Source organism: Urocitellus parryii, chromosome 3 (genome assembly GCF_045843805.1).
Source record: "Urocitellus parryii isolate mUroPar1 chromosome 3, mUroPar1.hap1, whole genome shotgun sequence".
Classification (NCBI taxonomy): domain Eukaryota; kingdom Metazoa; phylum Chordata; class Mammalia; order Rodentia; family Sciuridae; genus Urocitellus; species Urocitellus parryii.
This window is the reverse complement of record NC_135533.1, coordinates 20,155,306-20,171,642: the sequence shown is the minus strand read 5'-3', so window position 1 is coordinate 20,171,642 and position 16,337 is coordinate 20,155,306. Positions and strand designations below refer to the sequence as shown.

The 16,337-nt window shown below is 34.8% G+C and overlaps 1 protein-coding gene across 1 annotated transcript in view; it reads left to right on the top strand.

Moving 5' to 3' along the window:
* Window positions 1-16,337, top strand: part of Exoc4 (exocyst complex component 4) — a 783,024-nt gene that overhangs the window by 96,130 nt on the left and 670,557 nt on the right. Inside the window, exon 6 of the mRNA XM_026392784.2 lies at window positions 5,939-6,182. Coding sequence (XP_026248569.1) covers window positions 5,939-6,182 — 244 coding nt within the window. The remainder of the gene's footprint in view (window positions 1-5,938; window positions 6,183-16,337) is intronic.

The following is a 16,337-nucleotide window of genomic DNA, read 5'->3' as shown; positions in this document are numbered from 1 at the left end:
TCCTAATTATTGTGTGAGGCTTTGTTGAATTTCAGTTAACTTATTTTTATAGAAAGCCTTTTTTTTTTTAAAGCTCCAATAATTCTATCTGACCTCACAGGGTTAGTGAATATTAGACTAGTCATGGTTGATTATATTATCCTTTTAAATTGCCATTTAATTTTCAGCTGATGTAAGTGAAATAGATAATATAAATTAATTAATATTGGATCTTTTCAATGTTTATGCTCTAGGAGATTTCAGGAGACAAATAGAAAGATAAGATTCTAAACAAATGTACCAGTTGGGGCTGTGGAATTTTATTATTCATACCTTGCTTATTTGTTGCTTTTTAATGGGCCATCTATCATATTAGTGTGCATATAAGTAGCTATATGCCATGTAATCTCAGGCTTTATTGATTTAAACCACATTTACCTTATCACCAATCACCTTTGTGGCAGGTAGCTGATATTAAGGTGGCTTTTTGTATGTGTCATGTTTGTGACTCAAATGTGCTCCATTTTGAAGAACATTTTGTCTCAGCTAAATTTCTATTGCTTTTCTTTCTTCCTGTAGCAAGCAGATGTTTCATTCCTCAGGCTTCTGAATTTAAATGGCTCCTTTGCTAAGTACTTTCCTCTCCTCATTGTGCTGCTGGTTAGTCCAGAAAGTACACGTCTGTGGCCTAAGGTGTCTAGCTTCTTCATGTATAAAATAAAATCACATGTCTCTTCTTGAAATGTCACATTTGGAAATATTGATAATTTTTTAAAAAATTGCCTTCAGAATTGTCATCCTTAAAGTTTGCGGCTTTTTGGTACTACTGCTAATTTCACTAATATTAGAAAAGTATACTTAAGTAGCATATCATCAAATGCTCTCTGCCTTGCAAGGAAGGCCACAAGAATCTGCTTATTCTTTATATCCTTCTCTTTCTTTGTGAATTTTGGACAAATAGAGAGTCTAATAAAACACAGATAAATATAGAGGATTTGTTCACATAAGAATGAACTTGTGCAAGTAATTTTATTTTGTATGTAATTAAAATATCTTTGGCTCATATATAAATACAATTTTTGTTATGGTAAAATACACACAATGTAAAACTAATCATTGTAACCATTTTTAAGTGTGCGCTTAATGATATTAAATACATTCATAGTGAACCATTGCCACTATCCATCTACATAACTCTTTCATCTTGTAAAACTGGAACTCTGTACCGGTTAAGCAGTAACTTCCTCTTTGCTACTCCCTTTGCTACCTCTGGCAACCAACATTCTTCTTTCTGTTTCTAAGAATTTGTCTACTCTTAGTACTTAATTCATTGTAAGTAAAATCATACAGTATTTATGTTTTATATATTTTATGACTGGCTTGTTTCACTTTGCATAGTGTTTTCAAGATTCATTCATGTTAGAATGTATTAGGTCCCTTCCTTTATAAAGCCAATATGCTATTGTTTGAATGTATCACATTTTGGTTAGCCTTTTGTGTGTCGATGGGCACTTAATTTACTTCCACATTTTGGCAATTGTGACTGAATAATGCTGCCATAAATATGGGTGTTCAAATATATGTTTAAGAATTGTATTAGGGAAGTAGGTTTGTAGTTTTCTTATAGTATCTTTTACTGGCTTTGGTATCAGTATAATGCTGATTTCATTGAATGAATTAGGAAGTTTTCCTTCCTATTCAATTTTTTTTTTTTTTGAAAAGCATGAGAAGGATTGGTTTCAGTTCTTCTATTAATGTTTGGTAGAATTCATTGTGAAGCATCAGATTCTGGGCTTTTGTCAGGAGATCTTCAATTTAATCTCCTTACTTGTTATAAGTCTATTTGGATTTTCTATTTCTTCATGATTTAGTTTTGGTAGGTGTTCAGAATTTGTCCATCTAGGATCACACATAGTGTTACTCATATGTAGCTTTTATTTTTTTAAATTTACTTTCCTTTTGTTACTAGTTTGTTGATTGTTTTAATCATGAAAATGTGTTGAATTATGTCATATGCTTTTTCTGGATCAACTTAGGTCATCAAGTGTCTCTCCATCCTTACCAATTCTGTGAACGTGGTGTATTACGTTGATTATTCATATGTTCAATCATCCTTGCTTTCCAGGAATAAATCCCTTCTGGTTTTGGTGCATAACCTTATTAGTCTGCTGCTGCTTCAGTTTGTTAGTAATTTGTGGATTATTATGTTATTTAAAAGTCCTCTATTTCCTTACATATGTCTGGTTTTCTATCCATTGAGCATGGAGTATTTAACTCCATTATTATACAGTTCCTTTCTTCCTTCATTTCTGCTTTATGTGTAGTCTTCATTTCATAGTCTTTCATTGGGCATATGATGTTTATAATTGTTATATTTTATTTCTATAGTGAAATTTTTGTTAATATATTCTTTGCCTCTTGTAATCTTTTTAAAATTTCAAGTCCATTTTGTTTTATATTTTTACTACAGTCTTGGTCTCTTTTTGTTACTATTTCCATGGAATATCTTTTTCTATTACTTTGCTTTTAGTTTCTTTGTGTCTTTGTAAACAGCTCATAGTTGGATCACAAGTTTTTAAAATCCATTCTGCCAATCTCTGCCTTTTGGTTGAAGAGTTTAATCCATTTACATTTAAAGTAATTACTGATAAGGACAGACTTATTGTTGTCATTTTGACATTTGTTTTCTTTATGCCCTACAGCTTCCTTTTGCCCCTCTTCTTTTGTGTTTAGTTGATATTTTTATAGTGAAACATTTAAATTCCTTTTCATTTTTCTTTCTGTGCATTCTATAGCTATTTTCTTTGAGGTTACCATTGTGTTTAAACATTCTGAGGTTATATCACTAACTTGAATTTATGTCAGATAAACTTCAATAACATATAAAAAGTTGTACAAAATCTTAGCTCTATTAACCACTATGAGTCAACTGCTTTTGATTTAAAAAAATTTTTTTTTGGAGTTGTAGATGGACAGAATGCCTTTATTTTATTTTATTTTTATGTGGTGCTGAGGCTCAAACCCAGTGCCTCATGCATGCTAGGCAAGCATTCTGCTGCTAAGCTACAGCCCCATCCCTGCTTTTGATTTTTGATGTCATAAAATTACATTTTTATGTTGTATGCCCCAAATCATAAACTGATTCTTCTTTTAAGTGCATTAGCATCTTAATTTAATAGAAAATGTGCATTTACAGAATAAAAGACAAAAGACAAAAAACCTCTTTACATTTCTTGCATTTTTTTTTTTGGCTTCTCAAAATTTATAATGTCCTTTGCCCTATATTAAAGTTTATAGATTCTTTCTTCTGCCTGCTCTCATCTGCCTTTGGATTCCTCTAGTGAAATTTTTTTCCAATTATTGTATTTTTCAGCTTAAGAATTTAAATTTGGTTCCTGTCTCTTTGTTGATATTGCCATTTTGTTCATACAGGATGTTCTTGAGCATCTTTAAGATATTTTATAGTCTTTGTTGAGTAGATCTCCCATTAGTTCTTTTTAAAGGACAGTTTCTATAAATATGTTTTTTTTCCTTTGAATGGGTCATATTCTCCTCTTTCTTTGTATGTCTTGCCATTTTTTTTTTGTTTGTTTAAAATTGGGAATTTAATCATGATAATTTGGTGACTCTGGAAATCAGATTCTCCTCCTTTTCTAGGGTTTGCTGCTTCTGTTGTTGTTATAGGTTATCTCAGTCCTAAGTATGTGCCTGGGAGTAAATGTAATGTTTACCCATACCTTTTCTTGGTCATGTGCAATCATTTTGTACATGAAGTTGTTTTTGAAAATTTTAGTCTTTAATGCCTTGTACCCAAAAGAGGAGAGAGAGAAAAATGAAGGAGTGGAAGGAAGGTTCTGGCCCTCAAACTCCCTGGAAGTCACTTCAGCCAAAGCAAGAGGGGCTTGAAAAATTGGAGAAGGGCAACAATAATGGCAGCTCATCTCTGTCTGCACCTCCATGAACAGAGGAAGAAATCAGCAATAACAACATAGATTCCCAAATATTTGTAGGATAAGATCCTTTTTGACCCATTCTATGTCCTGCCAGCTTTGTCTGAGTTGCCCCATAAATATGTTAACAGCTGCCTGCCAGGGGTCTGGGGTGGGGGTGGATGGGTAGCTGTAACTGTACTAAGAACTGAAATTGACTGACATTAACTATGGTTTACCGTCCATCCAAGCATTCACATAGAAGTTACAACAAGCTTTCAGTAGACTCCAGAGTTCCATGAGTCCTTTAAGGATGGGGATACTTTCTGAGAAATGCATCATTTGGTGATTTTTGTCCTTGGGTAAAAATCATAGACTGTATGGCCGTGATGTCATTAGGCAATGCAGTGTTATGGAACCACTATCATATATGTGATCTGTTATTGACTGAAACTTCATTTTGTGACATATGACAGTAGTTAAATCAGATAGGCTCTGTCAGTACAATTGTTGTCTAGGTGAGGAGAGAGATTCTTGGTGCTTCTTATTTTGCCGTCTTTCTAGAATCCTCCTTAAGAACATGTTATGAATTGGGAGTTCCCTAAAAGGGACAGGACAGAGGGCAGAGGATTTTATATTGTTTAAAGTAGAGGTTTTAAAGGCTCTGTATAGTGGCCTTTACTCCATATACTGGGGTATTTTCAATCTTCCCTGGTTAGATTTCAGTAAGATTCCAGTGGTGATGAACAATTTATAGTGGCTTATAGTCCATTGGAACTTGAATCTACTGAGAAGAGCGCATCCATCCCTTTAGGTTGTAAACATGTTGTAAAATCCTTCCATTTGTTTTGAAGGATGACTAATGGGGAAAACTTTTAACAGTTGGCTTTCATCTTTGGACTTGTACTCACTTTGGCTTTTGTTCCTTTCATTCCTGCCATAATAAATTAAAATAATTACTTTTAAGCCAGAGGTTTGTAACTTGTGATTCTTTTTTCTAGGGGTGAAACCCCAAAATTCATATGTCAAGTTGTGTGTGTGTGTGTTTTTAACCTATAATATTACTTCTCAAAAGATTATTATGGATTATTAGCAGAGTCTGTGTTTAGTAGATAATGTTATTCCAGGCAAATCTTTAAAGAAAAAATAGGAGGTCTTCTTTTGTATTTATGCAATATGTTTTCATTACTTTTTTTTCTTTGAAATCTTGTCTCACTTGTACATATTTTCTTCCTTTTGTTTCTCCAGATTTCTTTTTCATTTGTTACAATCTTAACTTATGCTCCCTTATATGGATTTGTAATATATTTTACTCCAGCTGCTTATTACTTCTGACCAATGAATATGAACTTCAGGTTGGGGTCTGGCTTTTTAGAATTGTCCTGTAACAGCATACATGGCATTTTATAAAGAACTGGTGCCTATTAAATATCAATGGATGCTTGTCAGAAGTTACCTAAGAACAACTTCCTGTGGAGATCTGCATACTCAATTTTAGTTGCTTCTACCACTTGCTACTAACTACTGGGTATGATTTGAGGAATATAAATATCATTTTGTGACTCTTGGATAATTACTATGTAAATTCATTTGATTGTAAAAAATCTTTGAGCTGGGTATGGTGGTGCACACCTGTAATCCCAGTGACTTGGGAGGCTGAGACAGGAGGATTACAAGTTTGAGACCACCCTTAGCAACTAAGTGAGGAGATCCTGTCTCAAAATAGAAAATGAAAAGGGCTCGGGATGTAGGGGATGTAGCTCAGTGGTTAAGTAACAACAACAAATGTTAAAATGTTTATATGTTAAAAAAGATGCCTCTGGGTTCAATCCCCAGTACCCAAAATAAACAAACAAAAAACAACCAAACAAAAAGACCCCAACAACAACAACAACAACAACAACAACAACAATCTTTGATTCCTTTAAGGAAGGAATCAAAGGAGTAATCTCATTTATTATGCATCTGTTTTGGGATTTTATAATGTAAAAGTATTACTAGTATTATCAATATTATTGTTTATTTTGCAGTGAAGGAGATAAACCTGCAGGATCTCAAGGAGGATTTGGAATTGGATCCAGAGGAGAACAGTACCCTTTTTATGGGTATCCTCATCAAGGGGCTGGCCAAACTGAAGAAGATACCAGAGACGGTGAAGGCTATCAAGGAGCGCTTAGAGCAGGAGTTAAAGCAAATTGTGAAGAGGTCTACCACCCAGGTGGCAGACAGTGGCTATCAGAGGGGAGAGAACCTCACTGTGGAGAACCAGCCAAGGTAGATGGAGGTGTCACTTGTGTTTTTGATAACTCTTATTTATCATGTATTTTCTAGGGTTCAGCATAAGTAACTTATCTTGGTGTTATCTTCTGAAACTTAGAATACTATATCTCATACAAACATGGGTGAAACAGCTTGACTAGACATATTTTAGCTGTCTGTTTTTTACTGTGAGGAATTTTAAGTCATATTGTTCTTATTCACATACATTGAATGAAAGCTACAGACATATCTAACAAAAGTTTATATTCAACGACATGGAGTGAATAAAGAAATTGAAAGAACATAGCTGGTATTGAACATGCACTAGAACTAAGCAGTTTTCAAGGTGATTTACGTATGTTATCTCATTTGATTTTCACTGTAATTCTGTGAACTAGTTATTACTACTCATATTTTATACTTAGGAGAACTGGGGCTCAGAGACTAAGTAATTAGCCTAAGTTTATAGCTCAGGAGGCTGGTCGTAGAGTCCAGTTACAAGTCCATTTGATTCTAAAGTCCTTGGTCTTCTGTTGCCTCAGACTTTCTTTTTTAACATGTGGTGATATTGGCCAATAGGCAGATCAAGTCTCAGGAATTCCTATAATTATTTAAAACAATCAGTAGAATTTGGGTTTCATAACTTTTGTTTCCTAAAGAAAATGTGGAGATTATATTCTGATCCTAACTCTTTGACTATCATACATTGTGCAATCATGTTTGTCAAACCGGATTTTAGACCAGTGTCATCCATGAAATTGGGGCTTTCCTGGAAAATCAAGGATTCACTATAAAGGGATTTCTGCCCCTACTATTCTTTCCTTCCTTCCTTCCTTCCTTCCTTCCTTCCTTCCTTCCTTCCTTCCTTCCTTCCTTCCTTCCTTCCTTCTTTCCTTCCTTCTTTTAGTTGTAGATGGACACAACATCTCTACTTTATCTATCCTTCTATTTATTTTTATGTGCTGCTGAGGATCAAACCCATTGCCTCACACATGCTAACAAGTGCTCTACCACTGAGCCATAACCCCAGCACCTTCTGCCCCTACTTCTGTCCCCAAACTCCCACATACACCAGGCAGGCACTTGGCATGGAGGGAAAACGTGAGTGGAAATGACAGTGTCACCTGAGAATAGCAGTCAGAGGAGAGGATGTCTTCTTGTTTGCTCAATGGTGTGAGCCCCTGAGAGGTGGCAATGTGTAGAGGGGTCATCATCTTATTGACATGCTGTGAGGGAAATTCTACTCATTGTACTGAGTACTTTTAAATATTTTAAAAAGAAGTTAAGCAGATTTGAGGAGAAACAATCATAGCTCATTTAGTATAGACTTCCATAGACATTTTACTTTTGTGGAAAAACTGATACTCTATTTATATTTTTTATATTCTTTTGTGTATCTACATAACATTGATTTTAATTGTACTTTACAACTCATTAAAAAATAATTCCCTTGTGAACTTCATTTAGAAGTACTGTGATTGGTGGAAAAAACTATTGTCTAACCCTCTCCAGTCACACAATGTTTTTTGCAGCAAATTATTGATGAGCATGGGTTTTGGAAAGCAAATCTGACTTTGTATTCTGACTTTGTGATCTGTGTTACAGGGTTGCTAGCTGTAGCCAAGTTTATTTGGATGGTGTTTAGTGTAATAGCACCATACGCACACTGCCTACACACCTGTGTGTGTGAACACACCTGTTTGTTCATGACTGGTGCCTTCTTGTTTCCATGTTTTTGATCACTCATGTCATGATTCAGAGAAGTCAGGATATGATTCTAAATTGAACTTTTCTTCTTTCTTTGCCTGGTTCCTGGGTTTCCATGAATACCTTTTGACTCCTTACTAATGAATACTCTAAAATTCTGGTTTGTTATTTACCCTGTTGCTGAAGTCCCTGGACAAATATGCTGAACTTTCATAGGGAAATAGCATTACTATAATATATACTGGAAATAAAGCAAAAGGGCACAGATCAATACCTTTTCTGCAGATCTCATTACAGTACTCTTAAAAACATCCTGTCTTTCAAAGGGTTTTGACCTCTTCCTCTTCTATTGCCTCAGTCCTTTCCAGAATTCAGGAGTGGAAATTACAGCACTAGAAGTAGAAATTGAGCTCACTGCCCCAGGAAATACTAAATGTTTCTCTGTGAGGAATGAGTCAGCAGAAGGTTTTTTCCCACCTCTCTCTTTAAGTTTCATTTTTTTTTTTTTTTGTCAGTATTTTAAAAGGCTTTTGTGGGCAGGGTATATGGGATACTAACAAGTGAACATGATGTTTTCCTCAGCTTCTTATCTATAACATAATCCCATTTTATAAAACATACAAATTTAAAAATTCTAGGCCTAAACTCTTTGTTATGAGATAAAAATTACAGAAAAGGCAAATATTTGGGGTGAATCACTTTGTTAGGAGATCAAAGATTAAATTCTTGGGCTGGGATTCCAAATGACTGATAATTTTGAGCTAGTCTTTGGTACTTGTGTGCTATTAAACGCTTTAAAACTCCTCAGGAATTAATTCCTTTGAATTAATCACAATCATTCGAAAGTGATTAGCATTGTTGCTTCTAGTGGATTGGAATTTTAGAAAGGATATTGTCAAATTATCCCTTGAAGCTTGCATGATGTTTTGTGTGTGCAGAACTTCATTAGGGAGGCATTTATTTCAGAGAAAAGTAGAATCGCAGCACTTGCTATTATTATTATTGTATTATCATTGTATCATTGTTTTACTATTCAAGATATAAGAATCTGTTTTTCTTAAAGAAAGTTGGAGCACAGCATAAAAAAAAAAAACATGATACCTCCCTAACATGCATATTTCCTTACTCTCCCACCCCGCAAATGGCCTGTTCCATAACATTAGTATGTAAATGCTTCTCTGAAGGAGGATACCAGTAGTGTAACTTTCCCTAAAAATTTCATTGTTCCTCCACGTCTTTTTAAATATATTCTGGTAGCGAGGCATTGCAGGCCTGTTTTCATTTGTCTTTATGTAGAGAGAATTAATGTTGTGTGCTATTTTGCTAGAAATATGGAAAAAACTAGGATAATGAATTCTGTCTTGCTTTAATTCCTACAGAGTCAGAATACTTCCTCAGCCAGTTTTAAAAATCACTTTGGTGGGGCTGGGATTGTGGCTCAGGGGCAGAGCGCTTGCATTGCATATATGAGGCACTGGGTTCCATTCTCATCAACACATCAAAAAAATTAAATTAAATTAAAAAATTGTGTTCATCTACAACTAAAAATATATTTTGAAAAATCACTTTGATGACCCACTTAGGATTTTACTTTATTTTTATCTCCTAAGCTATCTATTGTCTCTTTATAGGAGACATATCTTTTCTGTTCATTCATAATCTGTTGGTATCTATAAGCCTCTACCTACTGTTAAAGGAATGTATTCAACTACTAGTATCAGTAGTTCCGTAAACATTAGGGTAATATATGCTTTTGCTAATCTACCAGAGTCATCTGCCACCCATTGTTTTCTCAGAAAGGAAGGTGGTGTCTTCAGCTTCAGATGACAAATGTGGCCTGCAGCCTCAACAGTTCAGAACCAGTTTCTTCAACTTCTATTGCTTAATTGTTGATTCTTTCCAAAAATCTATAACATAAATATTTTCATATCTTTTTTTGTGTGTGGCAAAGAAGCTGGAAGTTCTCTAATATTTAGCAAATAAGAAAAAGCATGAGGAAGAGATGGAATGAAAATCTTTCTCAAAGATGTGGTGAAATCTTGTCAAGAATAGGAAGAGAGAAGAATGTGGGAAAGAGAATGGTTGTCATCTGTAAGGCAGCTAACCACTCCATCTATTTTTCTGTTTAACATGTGAAGGCACAATTTCACTGCAGAGGCTGGGTGTGGTGGGCACCTGTAATCCCACCTCCTTTGGAGAATTTCAAATTCAAGGCCAGTCTGGGCAATTTAGTGAGACCTGTCTCAAAATAAAAAGGACTAAGTATGTAGCACAGTTCTAGAGTGCTTGCCTAACATATGCAAAGCCCTGAATTCAATCCCCAGCAACACACACACACAGATTATTACATGAGGAGATGCTGAAGGCACACTCCACTTTGGTAAAACTGTTGGTCTTAAAGGTGGCGGAAAGAATTGAATGAGTTGGAGCCACAGCTGCCAGAGATATCTTTTTGCAATATCCATTGACCTCTATATGAAGAAGGAAAATTGAATGTCAGCTATGAAAAACAGAGAAATTACTTGTTTTGTGCTCCTGTGGCATGGAAGAAAGTTCATGGAAAACACAGGAAAGAAATACTTTAATCCTTAAAGTAATTGTGTTTGGGTAGCAAGGCTATAGGTTTTATTCCTCCCCCTATTTTATAATATATATTAAGTTATACTGAAATATATTTTATTATGTAAAATATATTTCATATAATAAAATATATTTAAATACATTTATTACTTAAAAATTAAATTTATATTCAAGATATTTTAATCAGAAGAAATCTTTATAAATAAAAATGCCTCTGGGGGTTTAAAATCACCATTAAAGTAAATTTTAGTATGGGAAAATTAACACCTATTTGTAGGCCAACTGGACATTTAAGTTTTTTTTTAAAATAATTAATGTATCTGTGTGTGTGTGTGTGTGTGTGTGTGTGTGTGTATGTGTATGTATGTATGTATGTATGTGTGGTTAGTTTTTCAACTGAACCTAGAAAGGAAAAGAGAACTAGTCTACCTTGTTCAGCCCCATACCTGCACAACCTAACACAGTGTCCACCTGACCTATAACAAATATTTGTTGAATGAAAAAATGAATTCTGCACATAGCAAGTGTCTGCCAGGGACCAGACACTGGACTAAAGTGCTAAACAGATCAAACATGGTCCCTATCCTCATGGAATTTAAAGAAAAGCATTATTCAGAGAATGTTCAGATAAATGTTACAAATTATGATAAGAGCTATAGACAAAGTGTGCCATACAAGCATATGGTTCTGGGTTTGCTATCTAGTGTGGGTATGAGGGTGTTAGGAAGTAGCCTGTGTTTCACGTGCCATGAAAACATATGACTGGGTATACTATCTAATATGGGTAGTTGGGTATTAGGAAGTTGCTTTTATTATTTTGATAATAAAGTAAGGAAACTTTTTATTATTGTTGTATAATAGTTACAGTTGTCAGGTACCATTTGTTTGATAGCACCTACCATTTATTCTTCTACTTGTGCAGTTAATATGGCATTGGCATGTAAGATGTGAGGAGAGTGGCCAGCATTTCCATGTGCCATTTTCACAGTGTTTGCTGACCTCTATGGTTGATTAAATTTTGATGAGTATTGCCAAGTATGCTTTTTTTTTTTTTTAAGAGATGATAGCGGTTTTTCATGTCATGGGTAATGTTTGCGTGCTCCTATATTCCTCTGATAACATATTGTATTATCAGATGTTTTTATCTTTGCCAATCTGAAAGGTAAAAAATGATATTTTCACTGTGGTTTGGATTTTATTTTTCTTCTGAGTAAGTTAAATTTTCATTTGTTTAGAAAAATTTTGTTGCAATATCTGGGTTATATCTATAATAAAGTAAGGCAACTGGGGGGATACCAAGAACCCCAGTGGATGCCTGAAACCATGAAGAATAACAAACCAAACATATATTATAAGTGGGATTGAGAGCAGGTGAAGATATAGATAAAACCAGCCATGAAAATGATAATGAAGCAAAGTATGGGTACAGTGTGCTTTACTATTCCATTATCTTTATTTTTTTTTGATGTTTGATGTCTTAAAGTTATAAACTTCAGGTATTGTTTATTTATTTTTCAATAAATTGTCTATTTTCTACTATGTCTTTTATTGAGTTGCCAAAGCTCTTTATATATTTAGGAAATCAGTTCTTTAGATTTATTTCACAACTTTTCCATAGTTTATTGTGCTTTGACTTTGTGATGTTTCTGACCATGTAGATATTAGCTTTATTTTTATGAGGCTCTATTTTATTATAATTATAGCTTGTGGATTATGTGTTAAACTTAGATCTTCTCTATTCTTAGATTATAAATAAACACTTCCAGACTTTCTTTTAGTATATAAATAGCCTCATTCTTAATGCAGATGTACCTTGACTTATGATGTTTTACTGCAGTAAATCCATTGTAAGTTGAAAATATCATCTTAAAAATGCACTTAATACACCTAACTTACTGAACATTATAGCCTAGTAACATAATACTGTGGAGTATTAGTTGTTATCCTGCTGGTTGGGTGGCTGATGGGAGCTATGGCTGACTGCCGCTGCCCATCAGCCAGTATTGTCCTATCTTTGAAAGGTAGAACAGGAAAAAACCAAAATTTGAAATTTGAAGAATGGTTTCCACTGAATGCATATTGCTTTTGCAACATTATCTATTGGTTCTAAACCATTATAAGCTGGGGAACTTCTATATTTACAGTAATATCATCTTATCTGGGGGGATACCAAGACCCCCAGTGGATGCCTGAAACCATGAAGAGTAACAAATCAAACATATATTATGTTTTTTCCTTCATATAAATATTTATGATGAAGTTTAATTTATAAATTAGGCACTGTAAGAGATGAACAGTAATTAATAAAATAGAAAAAAAATTTAACAATATACTGTGATAAAATTTACGGTAATGTGGTCATTCTCTCTCAAAATACCTTATTATAGTATGCTCACCTTTCTAGTGATAACGTGAGATGATACAGTGCCTACAGGATGAGGTAAAGTGAGGTAGAAACCTAGGGTGTGAGGTGGCATTAGGCCACTTGCAGAGGTTACCTGGGCACGAGCATACCATGACAGTTGGTCTGATGACTGAGATAGCTACTGAGTAGCTAATGTGTACAGAGTGGGTGTGCTCATCTCAATAGCACATGATTTTAAACATTTGAATTGTCTCTTTCTGGAATTTTCCATTTAATACTTTAGGACTACAGTTGACAATGGGTAACTGAAACCACAGAAAGCAAAACTGCTGATGAAGGGGAGGGGCTACTGGATATCTTTGGAACATCTGGGATGTGAAGGAGGGGCACACTCTTTCATCAGATATGCCAGTTATTACACTGTACTGTAATGGGTTGTACATCTCTTTCCTTCCTCTGCCAGTGTATCTGCCATGTACTTCCTTGTCAGGGTCAGCTGCAGGCTTGCTGAATAATCGTAACACTGAATCATTTACTTTATAGTCATGGTTCTTTTCAAGGTTGATATTTGCCTCATTTCCTAAAACTTTTTCCTGGGGTTTTTCAGCCTGTGAAGGTTGTAGGTTTTCAAAAATCCATTGAATTGTTCTAAAATTTGAAAAACAATATATTTTAAAAATTTGAAGTCTATAAGTCAGTAGAAGGACATACTGATGCAACAGAGCATTCTCATTAAATAGTTTTATACATGAGGACGTCTAAAGGCTCAGTCCACAGGTATATGTGCAGTGTTTATGGAAAGAGAAATAAATGGAATATTTCTCAGGATCTCTTTTAGATTTGTGGCTAGAGTCAGACATGTGTTTCTTTTTCATATAAGTGGCATTTCCTTTCATCTCTTCTTTCTAATTTAGTTACTCTTCTCCAAGTATCTGAAATGCAGGACTTGGTAGAAATTGGTCATTTTATTTTACAGAAAAGTCATTTAAGAGCAGCTTTGAAGCAAGGTCAGGCATTTGTCCTTGTGGCTCCTTGTAGCCATTCCCAAGCTCTGCATGTAGCACCTGGACATGCTTGGAATCAGGAAGGGCCTCGATGTAATTTAGATGAGTAGTTAATTCGAATCAAAGCAAGCGGGAAGCAAGTAAATTTAACTTCAGTGATTATGATTCCATTTGATTAAATCTCTACTTTTGATTACACGTATCAGTGAGAACATGCTTTAAATACACCCAACCATTAAATATTGAAGGGTACGAATAGGATGAACCAGGGACATATAGAAGAAATCCCACTCTTTCTTAACTACGCACGTCCCCCACAGCTTCACTGAAATATTTTTAAAACAAATGAAAGGAATTAATTCTTTCACATATGGGACTTATTACTCTAATTGTTAACTAAGATACACAATTCATTACCATGGAAGTCCCAAGTCTACGTACATTCTTGTAAGACTTAACTAAACTAATTGATAATAGCGCCATAACATATGAGGTGAATTAGTATTATAAATAATGTTCATAGTTATCTGGTAAACATGAAGTTATAGATTGTCCTTTGCTTGTGAGCTCTAGAAAAAGGGATCTTGAATAGGCCAAAGCTACGACATTTCTTAAATCTTTGATTCATACTTGAAATTCAGGTTTTTAAAAATTCCGCTCTCAAATTCTTTTGTTTTACATAATACAGCAGGTTGAAACAAGAGATGGGACCAGTTAAGGGGATAATAGATAAAGTCTATTTCATGGGTCGTTATAACTTTATGTAGATGTTACCCTTCATGGCTGCATCAGGTCATATCTTTTTGGCAGATAGTAGGATCTGCCTTTGTTCTTGCTATTTTCTGTGCACTTGTTAGTTACATAATACAAAAGGTAATCCAAGTTTAAATGGACACTGGATCTTTTCATTACAAAAACAAATGAACTTGTGTCAAATTAATTTCTTCACTTGGTGGTGTCGGGGGGTGGTGTCAGACATGATTAAAGCCCTCTCGTGTGTCTCTGTTTGTACTTCATATTATCTGGGCTCCTTTTACTCCTGGCCCATACTTCTTAGTACAATCTCCAATTAGATTGGACTGTGAATTTGTAAGAAGGGAGTTAACTTTATGTTTTTAGCCAGAGTTAGGTCTAGGCACATAGTAAATGCTCAAGAATTTTAACAAATGAGTTTCTGAGAAAGATGTGAAGAAGATATATAGTTAGAAGAATTAAATTATGATTATTTTTTCCTTTAAGACTCAATTCTACTCACAGTGGCATCTAAGGATCCATAGAACTAGTGTTACTCAAGAGATAGAAATGCAAGTTGTCCCTATAGGTCGGGGAGCTATGATTAAATTGGGATTTCTGGGTATAGGGCCCACAGGACTCTCTGTTTTAGATGATTCTTATGCATGCTTAAGTTTTAGAACATTCTTTATAGCATCATGAACATCACAGAGTTTTACAGTCAGTTTTGTAGCATTCCTGCTTTGCAAGGCAGTCTGCCATCTGGTATCTCACCCGAATGCATCTCACCACTGGGCTCAACACAGACAGGGGCATTATTATTAATCCCAGATTTATCCAAAGAAATGTAAAAGCTGGAACAATGTGATAGTTCACAAAGCTTGTTGGTGGAGAATTAAGATTAAAAGAGTCTCTTTTCACTGTGTACAAGTTTGCTGTTTGCTTTGTGCAAAGATGATGTTTCATGTCCTGGACCTGTTTTTGTTTTTCCTCAGGAAAAGGCAGTGTTTGTACCGACATAGACATATCCATTCTCCAGCCCATACCTCCCGTTGTGATCAATGGCAGGCATCTCAGAGATAACTGGACATGTTAAGAAGTGGGATCAGCAGCCACACAATAAATGGATTCTAATTAGCTCACTTGAGACTCAAACTTAGTTATGGAAACAATTCCTCTAGAGGCCTTGACATTCATACTAAGGGTAATATGCAACAAAGTAATAAGAAAATGCACTGAAAATCTTAACTTTGGTTATCTCTGGAAAGTAGATTTATAGATAATTTTTTAAATGTTTCACACGGATGAAGTACTGTTTTCACAATGAGAGAAAGGCTTTTAAAAGGATGACACTGATATTTAAACTCAAGGAAAGAAGGCCTCGATTTATTATCTAATTTTAGTCACTAATTTGCCACACATTAGAATAAGCAGTTTATTCCAGGTCATCTCTCCAGCACTCAGAAGCCTAACTTGTCAAGGAGGGAAGTGACTCAGGAGAGGAGAGATGGAGCCAGGACCCGGTGCAGTGTTCCTGTTATTTTTGCTGTGTTTCATTCTGAATTGCTAATAATTTTTTTCCTGTTCTTTTCATACTGCAGATGGAGAATTAGTCAGCATTCTTCAAATAGTAACTTCTTTTTACATGAAGTTTGTTATTAATAAGTGCTAAAACTTATCTCTGTTCCTTAAAAGTAGGTTTTAGATAACCTTGAAGATAACTGGAATTTATGTCCAAGATACTAGGTCAGCTGAGCTAGTTATGAAAATCAGATTGTAAGT